At 41.8% G+C, this 27526-nt stretch overlaps 1 protein-coding gene across 6 annotated transcripts; it reads left to right on the forward strand.

Annotated features, from left to right (window-relative positions):
- The first annotated feature begins 325 nt into the window (after positions 1–325).
- On the forward strand, positions 326–27526 carry svilc (supervillin c). 6 transcript variants are annotated; one of them, XM_037791737.1, is made up of 34 exons: positions 326–482; positions 3111–3604; positions 6148–6303; positions 6414–6590; positions 7061–7095; positions 9389–9450; positions 11493–11638; positions 12092–12320; positions 12471–13039; positions 13225–13351; positions 15385–15432; positions 15566–15628; positions 17272–17346; positions 17427–17520; positions 17601–17675; positions 17765–17797; positions 17877–18075; positions 19336–19505; positions 19589–19708; positions 19786–19922; positions 20907–21054; positions 21246–21391; positions 21541–21716; positions 22898–23042; positions 23155–23476; positions 23579–23730; positions 24223–24325; positions 24417–24624; positions 24711–24844; positions 24930–25085; positions 25615–25758; positions 25858–25970; positions 26094–26249; positions 26455–27526. In XM_037791737.1, the coding sequence occupies exons 2-34, from the start codon at positions 3333–3335 to the stop codon at positions 26542–26544; spliced, it is 4980 nt and encodes a 1659-aa protein (XP_037647665.1). In that variant the 5' UTR covers positions 326–482; positions 3111–3332; the 3' UTR covers positions 26545–27526. The 6 variants fall into 6 exon arrangements, with proteins under 6 accessions (XP_037647665.1, XP_037647667.1, XP_037647668.1 ...); XM_037791739.1 differs by having other exon boundaries at positions 24420–24624; XM_037791740.1 differs by having other exon boundaries at positions 15569–15628.

Consider the following 27526-nt stretch of genomic DNA (forward strand, 5'->3'; position numbering starts at 1 on the left):
AAAACAAACAATGGCACCACCAGCCCAACATAGTCAAAATAGCTCCTTTGCTTGTTCATGTTTGTCTGTATTTACTTGCCCCAAATCAAATTGCCTTCGTGGTTTAATAAAGTTGTATTGAATTGAATAAAAAAAAAAAAAAAATTGGTTGATATTGTGCTTCAGTTGTGCAAATTAACCAACAAATTTGCAATTAAGCAAATTACCAAAAAAAAAAAAAAAAAAAAAAATGACTTGAAGTGAACGTGGGACTTTCGGAGCTTCTTTAAACGCCACAACAACACACGAGACCACAGCTCGAGCTGGACTCGAACTGCGTCTCTTCGTTGCCATATCGCTGCTTCCTGGACGGAGGCAGGGGGCGTCCAGGGTTCGTCCATCTATTAATACTGAGCGCCTCCACAGCTGCGGGTGTGACTACATTTGGAGCGACAGTCCGGTGGGGAGGGACCGCCGGTCTCACTTCACACGGAGCTCAGCATGTAAGTATTTCATTCTGCATTCATTCTCTCTCTAATAACCAATTTACAGTCGAAAAATGTAACTTCTGAATATTTCATCACTTATTTAGGAACTGTTGCTCTTTGTTCTGTCTGACCTGCTGAAGTTCGGTCGGTCGTTGTTTCATGGAGGTTATATGAAGTCCACCCACTTTGTGAGCCTCGTGTGTTGACAGCTTTATCTCTAAAATGGTCTAAATTAATGTGTCGGTGGAGCCAGAACATGCTTTACGCGCAATTTACGCACGAATTACGCACGAATGAAACTGCCTTTGGGTGGAAAACTTTACTTCTGTTCACTATGAATTACTGTAAATAAGTTAAATTTAAACGTACTTTGGTAGCCTAAAATAACATTGAGTATGTATGTCTATGTGTCTGGACATTCAATTGTGATTAAAATGTTCTCACCATCTATTCCTTATCCAAGATATTCAAGATATTCAAGATGTTTATTGTCAATACTTATTGCTGGGAAGCTCCATTAAAATAATAAGTTATATTACATTTACATTACAATTATAAAGAAGAAATACTTTGTGCAAGGGCATATTAAGAACATATATATTAAGAACATATACAGTATATACAGTATAAGATATATTTTTATCCATTTTAAATATTAGGAGTTTTACATTCTGAGTGGGACTTTTGTTGAACAACTTTACAGTATATGTGTATAATGTAAAAACTGTCATCAAAGCAGCTGTTAATGTGCTACGCCCCAAGTGGATTATGGTGGTTACATGAGGAGAAAAGCTGTTCTTACTCTCTGCCCTACAGCATACATGCCTTTAATGTATGTGAGATGTATGATTTATACTGCTACGCGTGCCATTTGGTACTCACACAGTCAGTGGAAGTGTGAAGGAAAGCCCTCTTGAGGATCTGCCCTTGAGTTATGGTGCTCCATGCTTTCCTGCAGTTAGCCTTTGTCAAGACAGGTGTAATTGACTGGAGGCTTATTCTTGGCTAGCCTGCTAATCAGGTTTACTCTGCTGCTGCTGGACACTGAGGTCCTCTGGTTATGTAACATCTGACATGTCTGCACTGTGAGTACAACCTATAGAAAGATACCAAAACTGTGTGGAAGATTTGGATTCATACCCTTAGCTTGGCACTAATGGGCTTTTGTTTAAAGAATATTATACCACTGTTAAAGTTTCCCTGTTTGAGTAGCTGTACTCATCCACCGGCTTAGTGTCAACTAGTGTCGCTGGATTAGAAGCCCATGATCCCTGTTGAGCCTCCATGGCATTCTCCTCTCCAATCGACAATCCTCCAACTTGTCACATGACTTTTGCTCTTTAAACCAGCGTGGAGCCACTTGCTCCTGTTCTACCAGCAAAGACATAAAGGAGTGTGGCGTCAAAGAGGCTGGGGATGCTCCTGGTTTTGCCCTCTCTGAGTCTGGACAGGGTTGGCTGACTGTTTTTGTTCAAAGTATACACATGTACACGTGTTTTGAAGTGCCAACACAGATACACAAATCTTCGAGCTTGTTGTCTCATGTAGGGATCACTGAATCTTGGGAAGTCAGATCTGTTTTGGATCTACAATCTCCTGCTGACACTGTCTGCAAATGTGACCTTAAGTTTATTCAATATGACATTATAGCTGTTTATTTTGGGTGTTTCTGACAGATTGGAGGCAGACCATCTGACAAGTAGTTGAGCACAGTGGTAGAAGACAGTAACTAAAGCTGTCAGATACATGTACTTATATTTGTACAATATTTCCAATATATTTATTTTTAATCACTCTGTATTTCTTTCCAACAGTCTAACTGCAAACCTGATAAAATAAACTCCACCAGAAGCGTTTGGCCCCGCTGCAGTCAGATATATGTGGTGCACTAAGTCCGCGGCTCGCGTCTCTTTGTTCTGGCTCCATTGTGCTTCCTACATCAGGAATGCTGACATCCACAGTTTTGGAGTGCACACAGACACATATGCAAACACACATTTATGGTTTCGTACATATCTGTGAGCGCACACAGTCACTCATTTGTGAACCTGATCTGATGGTTACAGTAGCTGCTGTTTTTAAATGCAAATTGTGTCATATCATCTGTACTATTTATATGTGGCTTACCGCCTTAGGCGTTGTTAGTGTTGTTTATTCACCTCCTGGCAACCATGATGTCGCCAACCGGGACTTTTTTTGGCTCATCTATGTGTGCACGTTGCCTGGGAACATGTCATAGTTCGGATAAGTCATTATTTGGGTATTTAAACAAATTTTTGGTAGATAACCTGCTCTGTATTGACACACAACTGGCTATGTGGCTGGTTAGATAACTTTTGAACAAAACTTGTTCAGCTGAAGTTACATCCAGAAGACCAACAAGCCTGCAGACTCCGAGTGGAGCTGAGCTGCTGAGGTGTTGAGTTTCAGTGCAAGGGGAGATTCCTGCCTGGCTCTGCAGGCCGGTGCAGGTCATCTTACAAGAGGAGAGAAGAGGATGCAAAATGAGTTAATGTATAATGAAGGCTCATCCATGTTGTCATGAACCTTTCTAGGAAGACGTGTGCAGACCACTGAAGGCCACATGGGTGATGCATATGTGTTGAGTTAGCTTCTGACCTGTTTGTTGTTTGCTTATTTCAGGAGCAATGTCTCACCCACCAAGGACCAGCTTGTTCTGCAACCTCTGATCGGTGGACTCTCAGCTAAGAAAGTCTTTAGGTCCGATGGAATCTGAATTTTACCGGAGGAAAGTTTGGCTCCTGTGTGAAAAGTGGAAAAAGAACAACCCGTCTGCTTTCTCTCCCTAAATGCTTTGCAATCATTCGAGGAGCAGAGAATCGACTCGAATCCTCTTGAGGGAACATGGATGCAGTGGAGAACCCGGTCCTGGAGCCCAGATCGGAGCGGATCGCTCGCTATAAAGCCGAGAGGAGGCGAGAACTCGCCGAACGCTTTGGCAACATGGAGGAGCTACCTTCCAAGTGGGTGAGGAGGGATGAGACAGACCCAGCGACCCAAGCCCACAGTGGAGGGACTTTGAACTCAGATGGCCTCAGTGAAAGAGTTAACGGCAGGACAAGAGGGGTTACGAATGGATTAGAGGACCCTCTTGCAGAGTCCAACCACTTGAGAAGGTGAGTCATGTCTGTAGTGAAGGAGTGAGTAATGTGGAAATCACACAGTCTTCACTTATAGGGTTAATGTTTTTTCATAAAATCCAATAATGTTTTTTATTAAAAGTCATGTATGTGAATTCATCTCTGTTTACTGACGGTGATCAGTGTCTTCATCAAGCTGGAGACATACAAATCTGTGTGTGACCTAGGGCTGTCCTCGACCAAAGAAACTCATTTGATTTTGTCGACTAATCGATTAATTGATTGACAGATTTTCCACAGTTTCTCCACAAAAAAGCACCACTTTACATCTTGTGTTTACCAGAGATGTGCTCATGAGTTTCTTTGAAGTAAGTCATTCAGCATGAAAAAGGCATAAAAAATCGTAGTCGACTAAGACCAAAATGAGCGATTAGTCGACTAAGAGGGGGCAGCTCTAGTGCGAACATCTTTTTAAACTGTAACTTTAGGACACAACTGTAAAAATCTCTAAATATCCAAAGAGGTTTTGTGTTGTGTGGATGCAGCACAGTGTAGGTGTCTGTCTGTGGAGGAGAGCAGCAGGTGTTTTGGGCTTAATTTGTCCAAACACTAATAAAACGTGTTCGCTTCCTAACCCCTGATGACACCTGTCACCTGCTTCAACCTTTTCCACCTTGACATCAATACAAACTGTCGGTGTTCTCCTGAAATAGCACAACAGATAGTTGGTTAGTATTTTGGTGGCATTATATTAATATCATCACTGAGCAGAAGGTTAACGTAACCACAGAGTCATGTAGTTGTACAAAATGTATATGGGACAAAACTACATGATTGATTTTATGTAAATTATGCAGAATATGCACACGAGTGTGTCCTTTCTTCTTCAGAAGCATTAAAACAATCTGACAAATAGACTTTTTAGCAGTGCTCAAGCACTCCTAAATTTCATCTCTGCACCCCTAAAAAATAATTTTCAAACCCTCTGAGACCCACAGGATCACGGGTGACCCCGGCCGACATTACTGTCTTTAAGAGGCTGTAATGGGCTCGGTTTTAAAGCCAGTGAAGATATTGAGGAATCCATCGGTATCAACCATGTCATTAGCTAGCTAGCGTAGCTTGTCTGGAGGCGAGGGAAAACTGGCGTGGCGATTTTCAAAGGGGTCCCTCCCTTGACCTCTGACCTCAAGACATAAATACATTTCCACCATAACTTGATGCAGAAAATTCACCAGAATGCAGGAAATGAAGTGTTTGACACACAATGCCACTTCCCTTTGTTTAAGTTCACTGCTGCTGAACAGCTTCACACAGACCTGGGTCAGCTTAGAGCTCAAATAGGTCTTGAATGTAAGTACAAGAGGTTAGTGAAGGGAATAGGTTTATAATCATATGTGGTAATTAAGGCTGTCAATCCATTATAATGGCAAATTAATTCCACATTTTTTATCTATTCAAAATGTACCTTAAAGGGAGATTTGTCAAGTATTTAATATTTTTATTGACATGGGAGTGGACAAATATGCTTACTTTATGCAAATGTATGAATATATTTATTGTTGGAAATCCATTAACTACACAAAATAATGACAAATATAGTCCAGAAACCCTCCCAGGTACTGCATTTAGCATAAAAAATATACTCAAATCATAACATGGCAAACTGCAGCCCAACAGGCAACAACAGCTGTCAGTGTGTCAGTGTGCTGACTTGACTATGACTTGCCCCAAACTGAATGTGTGTCATAAAGTGGGCATGTCTGTAAAGGGGAGACTCGTGGTTACCCATAGAACCCATTTTCATTCACATATCTTGAGGTCAGAGGTCAAGGGACCCCTTTGACAATGGCCATGCCACTTTTTTCTCGCCAAAATGTGAGTGTAAGTTTGGAGCGTTATTTAGCCTCCTTCTCTACATGCTAGTATGACATGGGACCAATTGATTCCTGAGGTTTTCTAGTTTCATATGAAATCCGTATCTTCACTCTATCTTATAAACCCGCTACAACCTCCGAAAGATTGATTGCGTTAATGCTTTAAAGAAATTAGCGGCATTAACGCATTATTATTGCGTTAACTTTGACAGCCTTAATGGTAACGTATTTACAAAACATTTATGATAATTTTTTTGCATTTGACAGCAAAACATTGTAAAAACTTGGTCTGCTTCTTACCAGCGACCTTTCAGCAGCACCAGATCCTCGACTCCACCAGTTGCTCTGCGGCCTTTGTTACTAATTAAAACCCGAGAGATCTAAATCAGTGGGTCCCTGCAGGGAGTTGTAAAGCCAGTCTGATTCTTATTCTACATTTGATTGGTACTTTTCCAGCCATCATTTGATCTGGGTGCTTTTTCTTGGAGCTGGCATTATGGAACAGAGACTGGCAACCTCTTTAGTGTCAGAAAAAATAGTACAACATTGCACCTTTCATGATTGGAGCTGTATATTTCTTTGGCTGCTCTTGACGGAAAGGTTCGAGATTGTAATTTTGTATTCTGAGGGCGTTCCTCACCCACCACGTTCCCCCCACACCTGCATCCTCACCTCCTTCCCCTCACTCCCGCCCCCCTCCAGGCAGGGTTCCCCGGACTCTGCCAGCATGCTGAGTGGGGAGGGGCAACCCGTCCCTGTTGGACTCGATGCCCCGCAGCTCCACACTCGGGTGTCGGTGGGCCAGTTGAGAAGTGCTCTTCTGCAGCAGACGGCGAGCGGAGCGCAGCCCGAGAAAGTGTAGGGTCGCCTGCATGCGTGTGTCACTGTCAGCCTGTGTACCTCTAGTGGCAATATCTGTCTTCCCCTCAACACCTTCTTCCCTTCCTTCCTCCTGCTCTGGACACTAGTTGCCCTGATGCTGGGCGAGCCACTTCCTCTCTGGATCTGGCTATGAAGCCGGGCCCTGACGGGGGGCGGCGTCGCTCTCGGCGTTACCTCCCCGGCGGGCCAGGTGGCAGTCGCAAGACCAGCGAACGCTTCAGGACGCAGCCGATCACAGCCAATGAGATGGAGGAGAGCAGCGGGTAGGGGCTGTGTGCTGTGGTGCAACATCATGCACCTGGTTTTTCCCAAAGAAGATGCCGTTTGCAGTGTTTTGTCTGTGAAATGTATGATGTGTTTTTCAGACAAGGCTTTCAAATTTGCTGATGGTTTGCGTGTGATATTTGCTCTTCACTCATAAAAATGTAGCCACACCTGCAGCCTGAGGTATGACAGGTGCAGCATCTTTACTTAAAAGCCCGCGGGTGGTGTGGTTTGCATGTGTTTGTCCTCATTCGTGACCTCACAAGGTGACAGTGTTGCTTTACCCAGCATGCAAATATGGCACAGTATCTTGATTGTTTGGAGCTGCAAACTGAAGTACAAAGACGTTTATTGTAAGCTGGATCTCAAAGAGAAGGCACAGGAGCCGGAGATTTAAGTTCACGACCCCTCCTCCGTGTTCATATTTCACCGGCTGACTTCATATTTTGCCTCTTTTTCACTCTTCTAGGCTGTTGGACGCAGAGGAAGAGGAGAACTGTAAAGGTGAGGCTTTAATCACACAGTTTGTTATTGTGTTTAGAGACAAACATCTTTTGTCTGGTACACTGGCCATGTGAACAGTGACACAGAGAGGGAGAAGGTCACAGTAGAGCACAATACTGGTCATACACAATGATGTAAACACAATGATGGCAAGAGGAAAAAAGCTATATGTTAAGTTGCAACAGAAGGAACATAAAAAACAGAAATATGACATTTCTCTTCACGCATTTCTTGCAAATCAAATGTTTGGAGTGTGCGTCCCACGTGCAGTTGCCTCCACAAACTCATTTAACAGCTCATGAAATAAATCAGGTTGTATTTTTAGTCTCACAATGTTTAACTCCTCTTTGATGACAGATTTACGTCTCTCAACCATGTGAGCGGCGGAGTGCTGCTAAGTTAGTCCCTCTCTTAACCCCACCATAAAAAGATTACAAGCAAGTCTTGACAAATATTGTCTTACTGAGACAGAAACAAGTAACCAAAGTAAATCTTTTATTGCTATTTGAACTAATTTCAGACCCTCTCTCATCTGCTTTACAGTGTATTAACTCCACAAGTGCAACTTAAGTTAAAGAGATAGTTTGGATTTTTTAAAGTGGGGTTGTATGAGGTAGTTATCCATAATCGGTGTATTACCTCAGGAGATGACGGTCGGCACGCCCCCAGTTTGGAGAAGCAGACAGGAGTTACTGACAAAGTAGCAAAGCAACGTACTGCTGTGGACGGGGCTGGCAGCAAAACATATTTTAGCCACGTAAAAAAAAGTCTATATCAGTTTAAGTGTACGCTATATTTAGAATATTTTTACTGCTTGTCCTTGCCATCAGACTGCCCTTTTCGACAGGGAACTGAAGCCGTTATCTATTCTCTCTTCAAAGCCACCAGACTCCTTTGATAAAAGCAATAATTTTACCTCGCACAATACGCAAGTTGCTGGTCTACCGCTGCCTTGATTCAGTTTGTTTGTTTGTGTTATTATGTGACTTTGGACAATCTGAACAACCCTTTAAAACACCAAAGTCACACAATAACACAAACAAACTTACTGATCGGCAGTAGACCAGCAACCCACGTGTTCTGTGAGGTTCAATGACTGTTTTTGTCAATGGAGTCTGGTGGCTTTGAAGAGAGCTTAGATGGATACAACGGTTTCTGTTCCCTGTTGGAAATGGCTGTTTGACGTCAAGGTAAAACAGGTAAAATATTTCAGCGTACACTTAAACTGATCAAAAATCCAAACTATCCCTTTAAGGATTCATCAAGTCCATTGCCTGTTAAATGGATTAGGCCAAAGTATACACAACATTCAAATATGTAAAGAAAGGGGATCAAAAGTGTTGTTTACGTACAAATTATTCTTCACAACTGTCTGTGGAGGAAGAAGCACTAATATCATGTACTTAAATAGAAATACTGATACCACCGTATAAAAATACTCCTTTACAAATAAATGTCCAGCCTTCAAAATCCTGCTTAGAAGTATTATCAGTAAAATGTATTTAAGTATTAAAAGTAAAAGTACTGTAGTATTTTTAATATGTGTAAGCATCATTTTGCTGTTGAGCTGGTTTTAACTACTTTATATACAGTTGGGTAGTTTAGTCCAGTGGTTCCCAACCTCTGGGTTGGCCCCCTCCAAAAGGTCATAACATAAATCTGAGGGACCGTGAGATGATTAAAGAAGAAAAGTTTTGCAAACATTTTTACTTTTCTCTAATCTTTGCTTTTTATGCAAAATATTGGATAATTGGGGCGTCGCTATAGCTCACCTGTGGCCCTTTTCTGCATGTCAACCCCTCTCTCTCTCCACCTTTCATTACTATCTCACTCTTACTATCAATAAAGGAATTGAAAAAGCTCCAAAAAATGATCTAAAAAAAAAAAGAAGAAATATATTGAATAATTTTACCTTATTTGAATTGAACCATTAAGATATTTACAGGCAAAATGTCATCTAAAATGTGACTTTTAAATAATCTTTATCAATGTATTGTATGTTAGATCATCATGTGTCATATTATGTACATTTTTTAACATGAATTAAAACTAGTCACTAGTGCTGTAAGATCAATATTGTAGAGTAAAAAGTAGAATATTTCCAGCTGAAATGTCATGGAGTAGAAGTACATCGTTTTATCAGCCAGCGTTTATCTGTTAGTCAGAGTTCATTTCAAAGCCTGTTTGATCATCAGTGCCTTCCTTAAATAACTATCAGATAGTGTCTGAAGTGCGTGGTGATGAATCACAAACCGTTAATGACACAATGATTTATGTCTTTCTCTTCTCGCAGCTGATGTGAAAACAGACGACAGAGCCAAAATGAGCGTTGCAGCCAAGATGTCTTTGTTTAAAGTGAGTCTATGTTGGTCTCAGCTCTGAAACACGATCCTTATTGCTGCTTATCTTTCTAATGTTAGGTGCCGTCTAACGCCTGCTGCTATAAATGATGACTGTCCGTGGCTATTTCATGCTCCTCTATCTCATGTGATGGATGCATTCACGTACAGTCACAGCTGAATCATTTTTCTGAAAGTTTACTCATGACAATTAAGCTGCGATGAACTCGTCTAACCGGACTGCAAACTGAAATTCATCTAATAATAAAGTATGCAAATGCAATGTCCCGTATACGAGATTAAAAGCTGCTATTATGGACCGGTGATAAGTTGTTGAGAAATGTATTGAACAGCTAGAGAGAAAGCTCCGTCCATCATCGACCGTCCCCTCGGCTGCTCACCTTACAGTCTGAGACGCCAGCGCTGAGCACGCAGAACACAACCTGCTCATGTTGAGGGGGATGAACGGTCAAACAGGTGCACAGTCGTTTGTGTTTATTAACAGATAGACTGAATTTATAGCCAACAGTTTTTGATAAAACCGCCCCTCAACAGTTATAATCTCCATTCCTACATTTCAGCTCCTGCTCACTTTTAGTCATGAAGCACCAGGTGAAAATGTGCCAGACGCCGTGTTACCATTAACAACCACAGCAGCGGCGTGTATAATTAGCCTGCTGCTCCGTGGAGGCAGGCGTGGGCGGGGGGGGTAACTGAAGCCGGGGGAGCTCTGGTTTCGCTGTGACCTGTTGGGCTGGTGCTCTATCCATGTAGCCAACACGCTCCACCTTACAGCGAGCTGCTTTATTCACCAGCCCCCTCCATCTGTCCATACAAATAGAACAGGAGAGTTTTCACTGCCATTTCTGTGGTCTCCCTGTATTACTTATTTAGCGGCGGATTGAAGCTGCTATTTGACCTGAATGTTGAGGTAAATAAATGTCCACCTGTGGAAGAGGACCAGATGTGATGGTCAGATGTGTTGATATTAACACATTTTCCCACCTTATAACAACAACACACAAACCATCATCAAAAAGTGCCATCAGGGGATCCACCTCTTACAGAGGCTGAGGCACCTGGACTGAGCTCCTCCCGTCCTCCAGACAGAGAGCCTCCTCACCTTTTTCTTTCCTGACTTGGTATGGGGGGCTCTCAGAGACCAACAAGGCCAAACTGCAGAGGGTGATCACCATGTGGTCCAAGCTTGGCAGGGAGCTGCGCTCAACCCTCCAGCAGCTTTATGAGCAGAGGATGGTGAAGAAGGCATGTCAAATCCCGCTCCTGCTTTCAGATCCTGCCCTCTGGCAGGAGGTATGATGCCCCTGTATTTTAAACAAACAGGGGCATCCCCTCTGCTATTAGGCTACTTAAAGGGTAACTTCGATATTTTTTAACCTGGACCCAACAAAAACACACAAACACAATGTGTCTAACTGACTAATAGCAACAACAATTTCTGAAACTGGTCCAGTATTGAGGGAGAGCGCTGTAGACGGCAGCTGCTCACAGGCTGCTCACAGGCTGCAATATGGTGCTATTGGGGCAAGCTGGCACCGTCATTTACGTCCACTAAAAGAGCTTGTTTTCACCATGACAGGATCTGATTGTTGTTATAAATGTCTGACATTATGGGAAGAGTCTCGCTCAAGGAGAAGTCTCGTTGTGAAATCTGGCGAGGTGACGTGTTGTATTAGTCACTTAGACACAAAAACATGGGAAAATATGGTCCAGGTTGAAAAATACTGAAGTTACCCTTTAACCTGTTAGAAGTATTTTAGTGTTTTAGGTGGTTCAGCTGTTCAATGCACTTCTGGAAGAACTGGTTATGCTGTGCTAACATTCCCCGTGCAGGCACACAGGACATTCACAGAATTAGTAGCAGTCTTTTGCGTTTCATGATCTTGTCTTTGAAAATCATGTTTTGTACTGTGGTGTCTATTTGTATCTGTTTATTGTATTGTATGTTAGTACAGTATGGTACTGACCTGAGCTAAATAAATTTCCCTTTGGGGACATTAAAGACTATCTACCTACCTATCTATATCCCCTCTGTAGGAGCTGGAGAAGTCTGCAGCGCCCGAGGCTTCGGCCTTCCTGAAGCCTCGCTCGGGCAGCGTCTGTCATGAGCGCAGGGTGCGCCGTGGCAACGACCATCGCTTCCTAACTCAGCCAATCACCTGTGAGGAAATCGTGGCTATCAGGTGGGGAACCCTAGTGGCCAGATGGAGGGAGATGTTAGCTTCAGTGCTAGGAATACATACCGTATATAGAAGCATATTTCATGGGCATTTGGTTGGATTCTTAACAGTTTTATGCACAGCATAAACTAATATTGGCATTGCACTACTTTAGTCACTTGTTGCATAGTTGTTTCTTTTAGCTTAGCCATTTGGGATAACCTTCACATGTTTAAAGGGGGCAAAGCTGGCATTATTCTGTAGTTTTTTTACTGTCAACAAATCTCATAAAAAGACCAAAACCAATATGACATGACTTAAAAACAGCAATGGAGCTCTATGGCACAGAGGAATAAGATATACTAGGTTTTGGCTACACAGACTTGTTAACAAGATCAATTTATTATTGTTTTCACTCTTACCTTGTAATTATAAGTCTGTTTATATGAATTGTGTTCATATTTCCTTGCTCTGCAGCGCCCCCAAACCAGCACTGCCAGTGGAGTCCCAGTGTGTGCAGGCTGAGTCAGTGGAGGACAGCGATGAGAACAGCAAGCTGAGCATGAGCGAGAAGCTGGCCCTCTTCAACAAACTGTCGCTGCCGGGGAGGGAGGCAAGCGGCCCCGCCGACGGGCCCCCAGAGAGACGAAGGCAGAAGGGGGCTCGGTACCGAACACAGCCCATCACTGTGGAGGAGGTCAACCTAGTGAGTAGACGAGCCAAAAAAACCTCTGTGTGTTTTATACAAAACTTGGTTAAAAAAGTCGACATGAACTCTCTCTGAATGTAAAGTTTCTAAACAAATACATTTTGAATAATTATTTATACCTGTGTCTCATCCCTGTGCCTTGTTCAGCTCCAGAAAGGCCCCGTACAGCTTCCTGCCTTCTCTTTGTCCCCTCACCTGTCCGACAGACAGCAGGTCTCGTCTGTCAACCTAAAACCCAGCGAGATACGCCTCTCCCAGCCGAGACTTGACGCCGGTCCTGCGCCCGGGCCACCTGATGGCCCGACCCAGCAGGACCTGCAGCTCCACGACTCAGAGCCAGTCCTGAGAGGAATCCTGAAGAAGAGCAGCTCCGGAGGCTCAGAGCGGAGCAGGACGGAGGGCGGTTGGACGGAGGGCAGTTGGACGGATTCACCATCCGGCCATGAGCAGAATGGTGGAGGCTGTGAAGAAGCAGAGATACGAGGGAGGATGGAGAGCACAGAGCGCCAGGAAATTACTGCACCGCCACGAAGAGTGAGACGCGAGGCGCCAGGTGTGGAAGCTGCTGCTCCCTGGAGGCAGAGAGCTCGAACCAGGAGGGAAACCATTGCCTGTACACCGATAAGAGCCTTAACAGAGCAGGACGCTCCGCAGGAGGAGACGCCCTGCCACAAAGAGCTGCAGGAGCACAGCTCAGATACTACGGGGAGAGTTCAGTGAGTATCTGACATTAAGTTACAGAACATTGAGTACTTCATGCTGCAAACATGATCAAATCTACAGATGTCACCAGTACAAACATCAGCTGTCAGCAGTTTCATGATGCAAATTAAACTGAAATATAGTTTTTTGTTGATATGTTCTATGGTTTATATTCTGTATTATGTGATGTGTCCCAAAGGCATCAGAATGAGGAGGAGAGTGTGGGGAGGATGAATGAAGAAACCAAGGCCATGGGTCATGTTCAGGTCACACTGGTAGACAGCACCGTTAAACTGCAGGAGACGACCAACACCAGCAGAAGTAAGGTAAGATATGTTTCATATCTCAGTTTGTACAATGAGGATCTCAGTGGACCAAATCACAGCTGCAGAGTCAGCAGCTGCTCCGCCTCTCTGGTCTGTAAAGGGGAAACTCTTTGCCCCCCTAATCTCATCTCTAATCCTTTGAGAGTCCAGTTTGGAGTTTCAGACTGTCAGCAGAGAGGGATATAGTTTAATTTTACTTTTCAAAATCCCATTTTCGTCCCCCTCACTTTTAAGGTTTCAGTTTGATTCACTAACTAAAATCTTTGGACTGTCAAGCTGCTAAAATCCAGAGGTGAGAAGAGAGATACAAATATTGTGTAACACTTAATTTTACAGGTCTGCAAAAAAAAAGAAGATAATTAGCAAGTAACCTATTTGAAATTTCTTTGGAATAACTGCCAAATTACCCCAATATTTACCTCAAACTTTATCAAAAATGACTTTATTATAAACATTATTAAATAGTTATATGCTAAAATAACATATAATCATTAAAATAGGGCCCTTAGTCTTGAGAAGCGGCTGTGTGCTGCTCTTCATCGGAGGTGAGAGACCAAAACTAATAGAAGGCACTCCTGATCAGGCACAAATCTCACCATTGTGTGACTTATTGTCTACACAAATGTAACCTGATAGCTGATGTAATGATTCAGGGAGTTTTTTAAAGAAATTTCAAATAAGTTATTTGCTAATTATTATCTATTTACCAGCAGACATGGAAATAAAGCATATCAATTCACTTTGTATTCTTTTCCTGGAAATGTATTAAATAAATTACCAGTTATTTATCACTGCTTTTTGGGAAATAGTAGAAAATAATTATTAAATAATGTTTTTAATAAAGTAATTTTCGATAGATTTTGAGGTAAATATTGGGGTAGTTATTCAGTAATTCCAAAGAAATTTCAAATAGGTAACTTGCTAATTGTCACCTAATTACCATGAAATTTGCAGACCTGTAAAATGAGATATTACCTGAAATTTTACAATACATATCTTTAAAGGCCAGAAATCCCCACTTCAGTAGCACTTACATCCACCAAACTTTCCAGTTTCATTCCTGTCTTTATTCAGAAGGTTTTTTCAGATGTGTTTCTGAAAATATTTTTTTTTATGGCTGATGACAGTATTTATTTTCTGATTTATGGAGTGATAAAAAGAGTTCTTTGACTCTAATAGGTCAACAAAATGAAACAAGAGTTTTGAAACGAGCTTTATCCACAGATGTTTGTAGTGTTTTGATCTGGGAAAGCCCCCGGGGCTTCGTGGGGAAAATGTAATGTCGAGGTTGTTGGGTTCGCTCCTCCTTTCGGCCGAAGGTTAGATCGGTGTGTTTGTCATTCCAGTGAAACCAGATATTATATCATCTCTTAGCAACAGCACTCTGGATTTGGGAGGTGCTAAATGTCTTGAGATCAGACTAAAGGTACTGAGGAATATCTACTGTGTTTATGTACGTTGACTGTCTCAGAGTATTATGTGAAATGTAAACAGATTATTCTGGGGATTAAATGTTGACCCTTTTATGATCTCAGCTGCACCGTGGTGAGATGTGTGTGTACATGTACTGTATGTGTGTGTATTAATTTTAATATTCCTCTCCTGTTCTGTTAATTTCTTTTTTGTAATTAGTATTTATTAATTTTTTTACATGAACATTGTCACATTTTGGTCAACAAATCAAATAACTCCTATATGCAAAATAATAAATATAAAAATTAATAATAATAATAATAATAATAATAATAATAAAAACTAAACTAAAATAATTAATTAAAAAAATTACATCTACAAAATCTTAACATACAAATAAAATACGGAAGAAAAAACAAAAAAAAAACCTTATCAAATACATATTTCTACATTAATCTGCACCATGGTCTAATCTAATTTACAAGCAGCTAATCAATTATACTTTACCTCAAGATCTGCTGTTCTGTTAATTTGTGTTTTTACTTCTAGCAACATTTTAATTTGTTTCCTGTTATTGTTTTTATTATCTTCCCCGTTTACCCCCATACTGCCCTCTGCAGGAAGAGACAGAAACCCTTCATGTGGACAGCGTCAACCCTCAGTGCTGGGTAAGTCTTCCACTAATGCTTTTCAATGCATAGATCTTTCTAAATCTCCATTATAAAGATTTTATGCATTACTAAAGTTACAGTAGCTTTAGCGTGCCCCTCTCTCTCTCTTCCAATTCCTCTTCTCCCCCAGGAGCCCGTCTTTGCCTCTGTCTATTCTAGCAGCACACCCCAATATATCATGTGTTTCAACCAGGTAACTGTTTGAGCCGCTGCTGCATGGATGATTAATTGTTGCTGTTTTTGGTTTGCAGTGTTTTATATGCAGTTTTCAGTTTCACGTGGCTGTGATTTTACAGATGACGTGTGAAGTTTCACTCACACTAACAAGTCGACTCCGTCGCCCGCGGAGTGTTTTTTTGTTTGAAAATTAGCCTTTTTCTGAAGTGAGACATCGCAGCTTCACAGTTTCCATTTATTTTCTCTGTCTTACCTCCACACCCGACCTTCCCAATTTTAATTTGAACAACCTGCAACAATATTGTTTAAATTTGTTTCAAAAAAGAAACAAGCTTGAGTTTTGTTAACATTATCTTTTTTTTTTAACTTTCTATTTATTGACTCAGTTAAACCATACATTTGTTTTCCAAGATACAAAATCATTGCATCATACAATATCAATGAATAAGACAAAGAACATGCCATAACATAATCATCATAAGTAAATCTAAAAGCAATATTTTTATGTGAGGGGGAAAATAAATAAATAAATAAATAAATAAATAAATAAATAAATAAAATAGAGAAGAAAAAATAATATAAAAAAATAATATTTTTTTTAACATTATCAAGAATGTGAAATTCATGTTTCTCATCAGGTTCTGTTGCTCATATGGAGTTTTTAGACACAATATGTCTCTCCTGCTGTATTGACAGTGAACTTGAGAGCAACATATTTTGGATTTGACTGATGTGTTTCCTTGTTGTGCATCACATGTGTTGATTTTAATTTCATTTTCTGCATTTATAAGGACAGCACACATTAATCAACATTTCTTCTGTCAACTGCAAAGGCATTTCACAAGCCATAGTCCCGTTTGGTTAGTTCAAATCAGAATGAAATTGATTTTTCTGGTAAGTTTTATATTTAATCTGGTTCAGTTTCACCGTGCACAAATTAAAGCGGAGCAAAATTAAAAAATGTATTTGCTGAGGGGCGTATATAAAGGAGAAGGGCCGAAGGGTTTTCCCAGACTCAGCAGTGATCTACTGTGTGCACGAATCCCTTCTCCTATTTTTTTGGACTTTATTTATCATATTCAGTATGTTCTCTTCGGCCCAGATGTCAAGCAAACGTCAGACTTCTGCAGAAATCCATGCCAGTATCCTCACACTCGTGTCAACCTGTCGTTTAGCTTAGCTTAGAAACGGTCCAAGACCACCTCTAGCAAGTTGTTTTGGTCCGCACCGGAGTACGTTTACTACGTTCCCAACCGCCCAAACGAACCGCACCAGAGTTTGATTAAAACGGACTAAATGTTGGCTTATGAAAGCGCCCCTGGACACCTAAATGAGCATTATCATTATTGTACACAAATCATCGAAAGCAACAGGAAACAGCAAAACATCGATGCAATAATATAATAATATCAGTATGCTACAATATTGATATACTATCTAGAAAAAACTCTTGTGCTTTATGTGTTGTTTTGCAACCTGAATACATTTTGTATCTCGATAGTCTTGCTGTCTTATTTGTTCCCAAATGAATCTGTTTCATTCAACATCATATTTTTTCCCCTCTGGTCATGCACGTCTCCAAAGGGGCCCGCTTTCCTACGTTAAATAATTGACCTGTTTCTTTATTTTCCATGTGTTCTGTTTTGACTTCATCCTCAGACGAATCTGTCCTTTGAGGCACAAGAAGTCTCCTCTCCTACCCAGAACCAGACTGAGCCTCAGTGGAGACAGAAGGTCACGCAGGCCCACATTTCATTAACTCTTTTTGATGTTTTAATGTACAGAAGAGCTCATCTGTTTCTCTGACTTTATAGGCTAAGGGAATTGAGGATGAGATGGACGAAGCTGAGGAAATGAACACAGAGCAGGAAAGGAAAGAGCAAGAGGACAGATGTCTGGCCAAGAGAGGTGAGTTTACTTTCATCATCTCTGAATCTTTACCTGAAGCAGGTTTGTGTCTCTGACTCTCTGTGTCCACCATCTGTTAGGATCTCCAGAATCAGACAGGAATGACTCCTCTCATAACCAAGGACACCCTGAAGCTCCAACGTGCTCATCTGAAGGTTACAGCTGCTTTAGATAGAAATAAAAACTGTGTTGAGACTCTTCTTGTCTGTTTCTCTCTAAACTGTTTGCTCTATTTGCTGAACAGAAATCTCCATGCAGCCTGAGATGGAGTTTGAAGGTAAGATCATGTAAAGATACCTGATATCAGTTGTTAAAGTATTTTAAAGTTAATATTTCCCATCCCGTCCCCCTCGCAGCTCCTCAGAGCTCTTTGATCTCAGTGGCTCCTCACGAGGTGAAGGAGGAGACGCCTGTGGATGAATCAAACACGTTTGGCGGCGGTTTCTACAGAGATCAGTCGACTCCCTCGGCCTGCGCCCCCCCACCCTGTGGAGACGTCGCTGCTGCAGAGAGTGAGCAGGACCTGGGTGTCCTCTGCCAGACCAACACACCCATGTGAGCCTGGTTTTACCACAGATTGTAAGATTATTGGCCTTCCCTATCGCTGTATTATAAATATCTATATAGGTATGTGTTAGAGGGACCCATCTGGTTGTAGGTATTTTCTTTTGAGATAAATTCCTAGGTATGCAACCAATAGTCTGTAGCAGTCATCCCCAAAGACTGGGCTGTGGGTTGCAAGAGATTTTATTAAGTCTTCCATAGTCTTTTATTGAACATTTATATCTGCAGTTCACCTTTGAGCCACAGGAGGGAGCGAAAGGCTAGCATACAGTCTGTTTGTTTTACTGATGAGAGAAAAAAAACGAGAGCCTGTTAACTCCACCTATATCCATTTGTTTTGTCTTATTTATAAAGTATTTAACATGTGTATATGTTTTCAATAACACATGCATAAAACAGTTGGGATTTTTCAATAATTATATCTCTTCGAAACGGCTGGTTTACCTATTCAAGATGAAATGAGGTGATGTGGAAATGGCGGTAAAAATGTTAATTTTTATGCACAAATTTGCTGTTTTATTTACATACATTTATAGAGGAGGCCTATTGTGTTATTGTTTGTCATTTTTAAAAAGTGTGTCCCCAGAAAAAGGCCTCCAAAGATGACGTGTCAGGACTGCATCACATCAATAACCACAGCTACATGCACACATTGTCATGATTCATTTCTCTCAAAGATATACATGCCTCAATATAGTGAAATATATATCAAAACTTCCCCATGATAGTAGTGATGTTGACAATATTTGATTTTGGAATATTATTCATTTATTTAATTGAGTGAAAGAGGGATAGATTAACAATTTTAAGTGAAAACCGGTGTAGTCATCTATTGTGATGTTGTTTGTATGTGACTCAAATAGATTATTAATTGTGTCTGGTTTTCTGAAACCCCTAAAATGTTTATGTTTTTACAGTGAGTCATGTCTGTGTTTTCTTATTCATTGTTGCTTATTTAAATTCACTAAAATTCTTGTATTTTATTATTTTACTCTGTGCGTTTAATACAGCCATCTGCTGGTGAGTTATAGGACACTTTTGGAGCTCTCTCAAATAATTTCAAAACTGTCTCAAAAGTTATTGATAGCTCTTAATTTCAATTCTTAGAATAAAAGCAAAATAACTCCAAAGTTTACTCTGAGCAGCTTTATACATTCTGGCCCTGATTACAGTCACGTCACAGTAGTAATAACACATCATTAGCTATTATATATATTAACTAATATTCAACTGTTGTTGTGTGTGGTGCAGATTGACCTCAGCAGTAGCGGAGCACAGGCGGTCGGTGCGTCCGTCCCGTCGGACTCAGGGCTCCAGGAACCCTCTGAGGGCTCTGGCTGCCCGGGAGGACATCATGCAGGACTACATGGGAGAAAGAGTCAACAACACAGCTGCTGAGGAGAGCAGCCAAGCAGAGAAGAGTGAGTGGGAATATTTTCTCTTTTTTTTATTTCTTTGTCTTCTTTATTCAGCTTCCTTATCGTGTGTTTCTCCCTCCCCACAGAGTCCAAAAACTCCTCCGTGGCTGATTCACATCCTTCCAGATCAGAAGACTTCGTCTCTTCCACCGATACGACCAAGTCTTCTCCTCCCTTCAGCAGCATGATGCTCATTCTCATCAAAGGTCAGAAAAATATTCATGTGTGTGCACGAGTGTCTTCATGTTGAGGGTTTTATATTGACTAGTGTCTGTGGTGACAGGTAGGCGGCATGTCCAGGTGCGTCTGGTGGAGCCGTCAGTGCGCTCGCTGAACAGCGGAGACTGCTTCCTGCTAGTCACTCCGGAGCATTGCATCCTGTGGAGCGGAGAGTTTGCCAATGAACAAGAGAAAGCCAAGGTACCACCACCGAGGACAGTAACATACTGTCATGTTTTCATTTTCAAGACAGTATGTTGTTAGCATACATTTACAGGATGGGATACAAGATATAAGACATTTTGTGCCATGAAATGTGAATTTGGTGAAAATGTGTAAAAATGCTTTGCTTGAAAACCGTACTATCAAACACCCAGATTCCCCAAAATATCACTTTATGTGCTGGAGAATAATATCTGTATGGGTGTTACAAATTGAAATGATAATGATAATATAACTATTAGATAAATATTCCATATTCACATTTTTAATTTCATGCCACAAAATACATGAAATGATACCCCAAGGCGCATTTTTGCACAGCACAGTAAAGTATATTAACACTGTTTCTGGAGGTAGCGCTGGCAGTATTGATGCTTTGTGATGCTTTTTGCTTTCAGGTTACATAATCAACAGCATAATATGTATGTTTTGATTACTTTCAGTTCAGTTACTCTCTGATCATTTTGCCACGTTATAGGTTTAAAATAGGGCGGCACAATTAATTGAAATGTTATCAAACAGCAATATGACCGGTTTTGCCGTCGGTTTTGATTTTCAAATCACAGGAGGCGCAATATTTGTGAATGACAAAATGTGTGCCAAAATTCCATTTTTAAATTCAATTTTAAATATTGTGGTGCTGCAGAGATGTCCTGGCCTACACATCATATTCTACAGACTTAAGAAAACATCTTTGTTTGGTACAGATCCCCCCAAAAATCCCACCATAACCATTTTAATATGTTTTTCAGTAAAAATGAGAATAATTATTCAAATGAAGTAAAAAGGTTACAACATTTTGCAGAACACCTGCCACAAGTGAAATTGAATTGTTGGGTTTGCATACTGTCTTTAAACTTGCCCGGTGTTACACCAAATCCTGTGACCCATCAGATTCTGTGACTACATATTTGCCTGTTCCTTCTTCCGTGGTATTAGTAACTGATCATTTCTGTTTTTCAGGCCTCTGAGCTGGCGTCGTCCATCCAGAGTCAGAGGGATCTGGGCTGTCAGGCCTCCGAGGTGGTCCACCTGGAGGAGGGCCTGAACTGTGAAAGCACCCTGGCTGCAGACTTCTGGAGCCTCCTAGGAGGAAGGACCCAATACAGAGGTCAGAGGTCAAAATGTCTGCTTTGTTCATTTCATTTAGTCATTTTTTTGTAAAGGACAGGTTATAAAACAACAAGACCTGCTTGTTATTTTATACATTTACAATTTAGCTTTTTATCTGATGTGACAAAAGTCAACAAAACTGGAAAATAAGATTAAAGATATGTTGGATCTGTTTGCTTCTCCCCTCAGGAGCCAGTGCAGAAGAGGAGGATGAGCTCTATGAGAGCGGTGTGGTGGAGTCTAACTGTGTGTACCGGCTGGTGGAGAACAGACTGGTGCCTCATGATCAGACCTGGGCCTCCATCCCCAGCATCGCCCTGCTGGGCTCCAATGAGGTCTGAGCTCTCTTCTGGACTCTCCTGTTGCTTTATCATTCTTGATTACGTCTTGTTTCCAATTTGTTTTAGGTCAGTTTCAATAGCTGATCACGTCTCATATTCAACTCTGTGCAACATACTGTACATGTCTATATGTGTGTGTCCAGGCCCTGGTGTTTGATTTCGGCAGCGAGGTGTACCTGTGGCAGGGACAGGATGTTTCCCTCAGCAGGAGGAATGTGGCTCTGCAGCTGACTCACCAAGTGTGGGTCGGAGCTTATGACTACAGCAACTGTCGAGTCAATCCACTGGATCCCACGCAGTGTAACCCCGACACACAGCGGTATGTTCACACCGCAGGCGGTGAAGCTTTTAGTCCGCACTTCACAACAAAAAATAACAGCATATCAATATTAGAACACGTTACAGAAACAGTGGAGTACAGCTGTAAGTATTCACTACACATATTGAACATTGCGGTACACACAATAATAGCAATTTATGTAATAGGACACTAGACACAGTGAGCATAGAGCATTACGTTTACTGTGCATGCAGCAACACCCCACAGACGTCTGCAGCTGGTCTTTAAAACCAAATTGTAATCCCACACTGCCACACATGGAGGAACACCCAGCACACACCGTTGTGTCCACATGACATGCTGTTATCTGTCCGCACCACACACTGACACGCTGCAGCTGGCAAAAGACAGCTGTTTCGAAATTCAATTCAAACAAGTAGACAGAAAGCTGTTGAACATGTCATTCCAAAACTGCTGGCATTAATCTGCTGCCGCATTAGAGCATTAGTGAGGTCCAACACTGATGCTGAGGCTCGTCATGTTCCAGTTCATCCCAAAGGTGTTGGATGGGGTTGAGGTTATTTTTAAAGTTTGGATATGTTATTTAAAATATAAAGAGGATGAGGGCACATTGAAGACCTGAATACAAGTTATATTCCCAGAGCCTTCCCTCTCTGCTAAACAGCCTCGTCCTGCATTATAAAAGTATACAGTTAAAACAACCAAAGAGCTGATAGAACAATCAGGGAGAGTCTGGGAGAAGAAAACACTGAATTTGTCAAAAAAAAGAAGGCTATGAAGTTTAAATGATTGTTAAAAAAAAAAAAAAAACACAATACAGACAAAGAATTGTATTAAAAATTAATAAAATATCAGGAAAACTCATCTCTGATGCAATATTCACAGAAAATAATCTGCTCAAAATTCATCCAAATCGCTTGTTTTACACAAAAATCCTGCAGTTATTACATTCACTATTTGGGTTAATTGTACAGTTTAGCAGTTGTTGTGTGCTGTTTTTATTATGCATTGAATGTAATATGAAATATCCATAAAATGTCACATAGTCAGGGGTCGTCAGTTTACTCAATGATAGAAAAGGGGTCCCTTAAGGAAAAACATTGAGAACCTCTGAAGTGTATATTTACTGCATTATACTGTCACTAGACTCCTTGAAAATGGGTTCCCTCACTGGATTATGTCTCAAACTGTGTCCTCAGGATGGGAGAGGGGCGTCCCAGCTGGGCGTTGTTCGGTTGTGTCTCAGAGCACAACGAGACGGCTCTTTTCAGGGAGAAGTTCCTGGACTGGACCGGCGGGAGTGGAGGCGTGGAGGAGGCTGCTGCAGTGAACAAAGAGACACCGGTTTGTCTCACAGTGCAACATTTAAAAGTGATGCTGTAGAACACACAATACTTCGGCTTGTTGATTGATACTAGGAAGATAACTTTCCTTTTAAACTTCCATCTTTCCACAGCACGTCCCAGTTCAGACATCCCAGTCCACGGCGTCCCCATCATCAGACGTCCTGAGCGCTTGTGACGCTAAAGCTCTAGTGTCGGGTCAGTCACTGGAAGGGGACGGCTTGGTCCACAATGTGTTGTCTGGGGTTGATGTACAGAGAGGGCACGGGGTCATCATGCTGGAGGAAGGACGCCAGATGGAGTTGAAAACAGTCGCTGTGGACACGTGGCACGTCCAGGAGTTTGACGACAGTGAAGTTCCCGTGGAGAGCTCCGGACAGCTCCACGAAGGAGACTCCTACGTTATCCGATGGACATACAGCATCAACACTGTTGGTCAGTGACATCTATCATATGATACCTTCACACTCCTTAATCATCATCAACATCAACTAAATGCCTGAAATATAAATGTAACTAGATTTTTTTCTACTGTAGATAAGATGAACAGCACTGATGAGTGTACCAGCGGTCCCGGACCAAAAGAAAACACCGCCTTCTTCCTGTGGCGGGGCCGTCACTCCAGCGTCAGCGGACGGGACACCGCTGCTTTCCTGTCCATCGGGATGAACAACCATGAAGACTCACAGGTAATAAGGTCATCCACTCGTATATATGACTACACCCGAAAGAAATAACACTGTAAGAACATTTTACACGCGTATTTGTTTTGTTGAGGGTTTTTACTTTTATTTCAACACATTTTTGATGGAAACATAATTCAGGTGGCGCCCAAGACGATTGTGATTGGTTTAAAGAAATACAAACAAGCCACTGCATTTTTTCCTCTCTATAGCAGAATGATAGTGGTGTGCGGAGCCAGACCTTTCTTTAGACAGATGGGTCTGGCTATACGAGACCAGTACAACAATAATACATTGAAAGAAACCATTCTTTACTTCAGGTACTTTACTGCAAAGATGGAGCTTTCATTTATAATTTTACTATAACAAATTAGAGACGTTTTAGGGCTTTTTCTAGTATTATAGAAACCAGAACTACACTATACGCTGACATCTTCAGTTCCCCTACAGCAGGACTGTTGTTGTTTACAGCCTGTGTTCATTGTGTTGTTTCTGGAGGTGGTGGTACCTCAGGGGAAGGAACCTCCCTGTTTCCTGCAGCTTTTCCAGGGAGGCGTTGTCATTCACAAGGGCAAGCGAGAGGAGGCTTCCACTAATGCAGGTACTGTACAGTAAGGGTCTGTCTTCCTGTGTCTATTTTCCTTTTTTTGTGGTATTATTTAACAACATGTAATCTTATCTGTCTGTTGTAGCAGAGTGGCGTCTGTTCTGTGTGCGAGGAGAGCTCCCAGAGGAAGGCTCTCTGCTGGAGGTGGACTGCTGCTGTGCAGGTCTGAGGTCCAGGGGCTCTGTTGTGCTCCTCAACAGCCAGCAGGGGGTGCTGTACCTCTGGACTGGCTGTAAAGCTCACAGCAGCTCCAGAGAGGTCAGCAAGAGGGCAGTGGAGCATCTCACTCAGATGTGAGTCACATACACAGGGTGGGCTTTCGAAGGATCCAATGATATTTCTAAAACTGAAGGTTGAAATCATTGCGTGTGTTTATTAGGTGTCCTCCAGAGTTGGGTCTCAGTAAAAGCAGCCCTGTGACGGTGCAGGTGGTGGAGGAAGGGTCGGAGCCTGCAGACTTCTGGACAGCGCTGGGACAAATGGACAGGAAGGCCTACGACTGCATGCTGCAAGGTAGGAAACTACTTCTCTCCACCCAGGATGTTTCTCTCAACTCTGTAAACTTTAAAATGACATAAAAAAAAATATCATCTTTCAGATCCAGGAAAGTATAACTTCACACCTCGCCTGTTCTACCTGAGCGCCTCCTCTGGGAGTTTCCAGGCAGAGGAGCTGCAGAGTCCAACGCGGCTGCCGGGTCTCGTCATGGCAACGCCCTTCGTCCAGGAGAGTCTGTACTCTGTACCACAGCCGGGTGAGAGCATACTCAACACACACAATACATCAAAAACATGCTCTTTTTCTCTTTTTCTCTGTGATTCAACTAAAAAAATTTTTAAGAAAACAATTTGTTTTAGGTAGCAAATTTTAGAAAAACTGGCTTTTAAGAAGTCGCTTAAAAGACTGAAGGCAGTTCCATATCACTGTATACGGGCTTTATAAGATAACTTATCAAAATACATGACGTGTCATACATTGCTAGTTTTCAGATGCTGAAAATTTGCTGTAAATAATAAAGTCATATTGAGCTTGAAGGTTCGTTATTCACCTTAGAAATAATCTGGTGGACATGTACCACTGGATTTAACAATATAGACATGACCACTGACTATTTGTGTAACAAACTGACCATACACGGTCCAGCCATATACTCGGTTTTGATCGTGTCTTGTTCCTGCCAGCATCCCACAGAAACAACAAAATCAAACTTAATTTGATATGAATCTAATCTACTTCCACTCTATTGTCTAATATATCTCCTATCTTTGTTGTCTGTCTGCCAGCCTTGTTCCTGCTTGACAACCGTCTGGAGGTCTACCTGTGGCAGAGGGGTCAGCCCGAGCAGACGGAGAGCTCGGCTTCGGCCTGGAGCTGCTGGCATGACGAGAGGAGGTGTGCCATGCAGACGGCGCTGCAGTACTGCAAAGGTAGGAGGAAGCTGTTCGAGAGGAATGGTTTAGAAATGAAAGCATCGCTTGTTTGTTGATGTGTTTAAACATTTCTTTATGTTTTTCTCTGTATCCCAGAGATGAACCCAAGACGCCCACCGCAGGCCTACCTCATATTTGAGGGGTTAGAACCTCTCACCTTCACTAACGTGTTCCCCCGCTGGGAGAGGAGCCTGGGACCCCACACACAGGTACGTAAGCTCTATATATCTACTGTTTCCTGTTATGTAGTCCAGATATTAATACAGGCTGTTACTGGCAGTCATAGCTGAATCTGTGACTCTTTCCCTGGGTGTGTTTGATGTATTTGTCAGGGCGATGCGGGGCGGATGAAGCTGACCTTGGTGCAGGACGCCCTGGCCCAGCTCATGAAGACCCAGTACCCTCTGGAGGAGCTGCTGCGGAGCCCATTACCTGAAGGAGTGGACCCCCAGCGCCTGGAAGTCTACCTGTCTGATCAAGACTTCCAGGTAAACTGATGGAGCAGTATGCAGTGACGTCTTTCAACCAGCAGGCTGCAGTGTTCACCATACTTTGCAAATGAAAATAGATGTTTCTGATCTGATGATAAATCCTGAGAAGGGAAGTTCAACTTTAACATTTATATTTCATTAAATTAATTGATTTTTTTCACATTGTTTCCTCTGCAAATAAATCACTACAATTATGTTGCAGACTATTTTGGAAATGAAGAGAGATGAATACGCTTCCCTCCCAGACTGGGAGCAAATTGATCTGAAGAAAAGCAAAGGGCTGCTTTGCTAGACAGCGAAAACAAATGGAGGCTGACAGACGCTCCTGCAGCAGGGACTTCCTCCTCCACCGAGAAGGGAAGATGGCAGGGGGGTATTAGCACCATGCTGCTGCACAAAGGACTGCTTACAACAGAATAAAAAGAGGAAAGAAATTCACTTTTATTTATGTCAAACTAGTATGAGTGTGTGGACTTTTTATCAGACGTGGATTTCTCTGTAGCAAAAAAACAAAATGCATTTTCCTATGAAACTTAATTTTATCTGTACAAATCAATGAAAGATAAAAAGACAGAGCGAGGGAAGGACATCAGTAACAAACTGTGGGATGAGGATGAGAAAACAAAGGAGTGCATACAAAAAAGATCGATGCTAATAAACAATGTAAACAAGAAAAAAATAAAAGGCTAACCACTTTCTAAAGGTTTCCTCCTCGATCGATACCTTTCCATCAAAACATCTCAGAGATAGTTGCTTAATTTCAGTTAACACATTTTAAAAACTGCTGCTTTTCCTCCTGATTGTCACCAAGTGTGTTTGACTCCATAATATATGATGTGTGTTTTACAGTCGTGTGTCATATGATGTAGTGATGTGTTCATTTGTCTGCCAGCCTTGTGTGTACAAAGGTTTGTGCCATGTGTATTGTAGCTTAAGCCCATGTGCTCATGGGTAGGCTAATGCCTTATTAGGCCTCCTTGGGGATTCATTCTTAGCTATGCATGGGAGAGCAAGGTAGACATGCTCCAATAACGTCCCTCTGGCCCAAAACAACACGCTAATTCTGCTCCACCTCAATCAACACACTGTTCAAAACCGCCTCATAACACGACAATACATAAAGACATACTGTATCTCCATAGTGTGTGTGAAGGCTCAATATTTCTGCTGATGGTGATGTGATTTAAATGTCTTGGTCTACTTTGATATGTGTGTTAATCCTGGATGATTGTAGATAGAAACAGCAGCTACAGGTGAATTTGATAAAATTTTAG

This window comes from Sebastes umbrosus, chromosome 14 (genome assembly GCF_015220745.1).
Source record: "Sebastes umbrosus isolate fSebUmb1 chromosome 14, fSebUmb1.pri, whole genome shotgun sequence".
In the NCBI taxonomy this organism is placed as follows: Eukaryota; Metazoa; Chordata; class Actinopteri; order Perciformes; family Sebastidae; genus Sebastes; species Sebastes umbrosus.

What these genes read in the sequence shown, in the direction of transcription:
- svilc (XM_037791737.1), top strand. Translation starts at nt 3,333, where the DNA reads ATGGATGCAGTGGAGAACCCGGTCCTGGAGCCCAGATCGGAGCGGATC. An exon ending in GGAGCGCAGCCCGAGAAAGT is followed by an intron (nt 6,304 to 6,413) that starts GTAGGGTCGCCT and finishes TCTGGACACTAG; the next exon opens with TTGCCCTGATGCTGGGCGAG. An exon ending in GAGATGGAGGAGAGCAGCGG is followed by an intron (nt 6,591 to 7,060) that starts GTAGGGGCTGTG and finishes TCACTCTTCTAG; the next exon opens with GCTGTTGGACGCAGAGGAAG.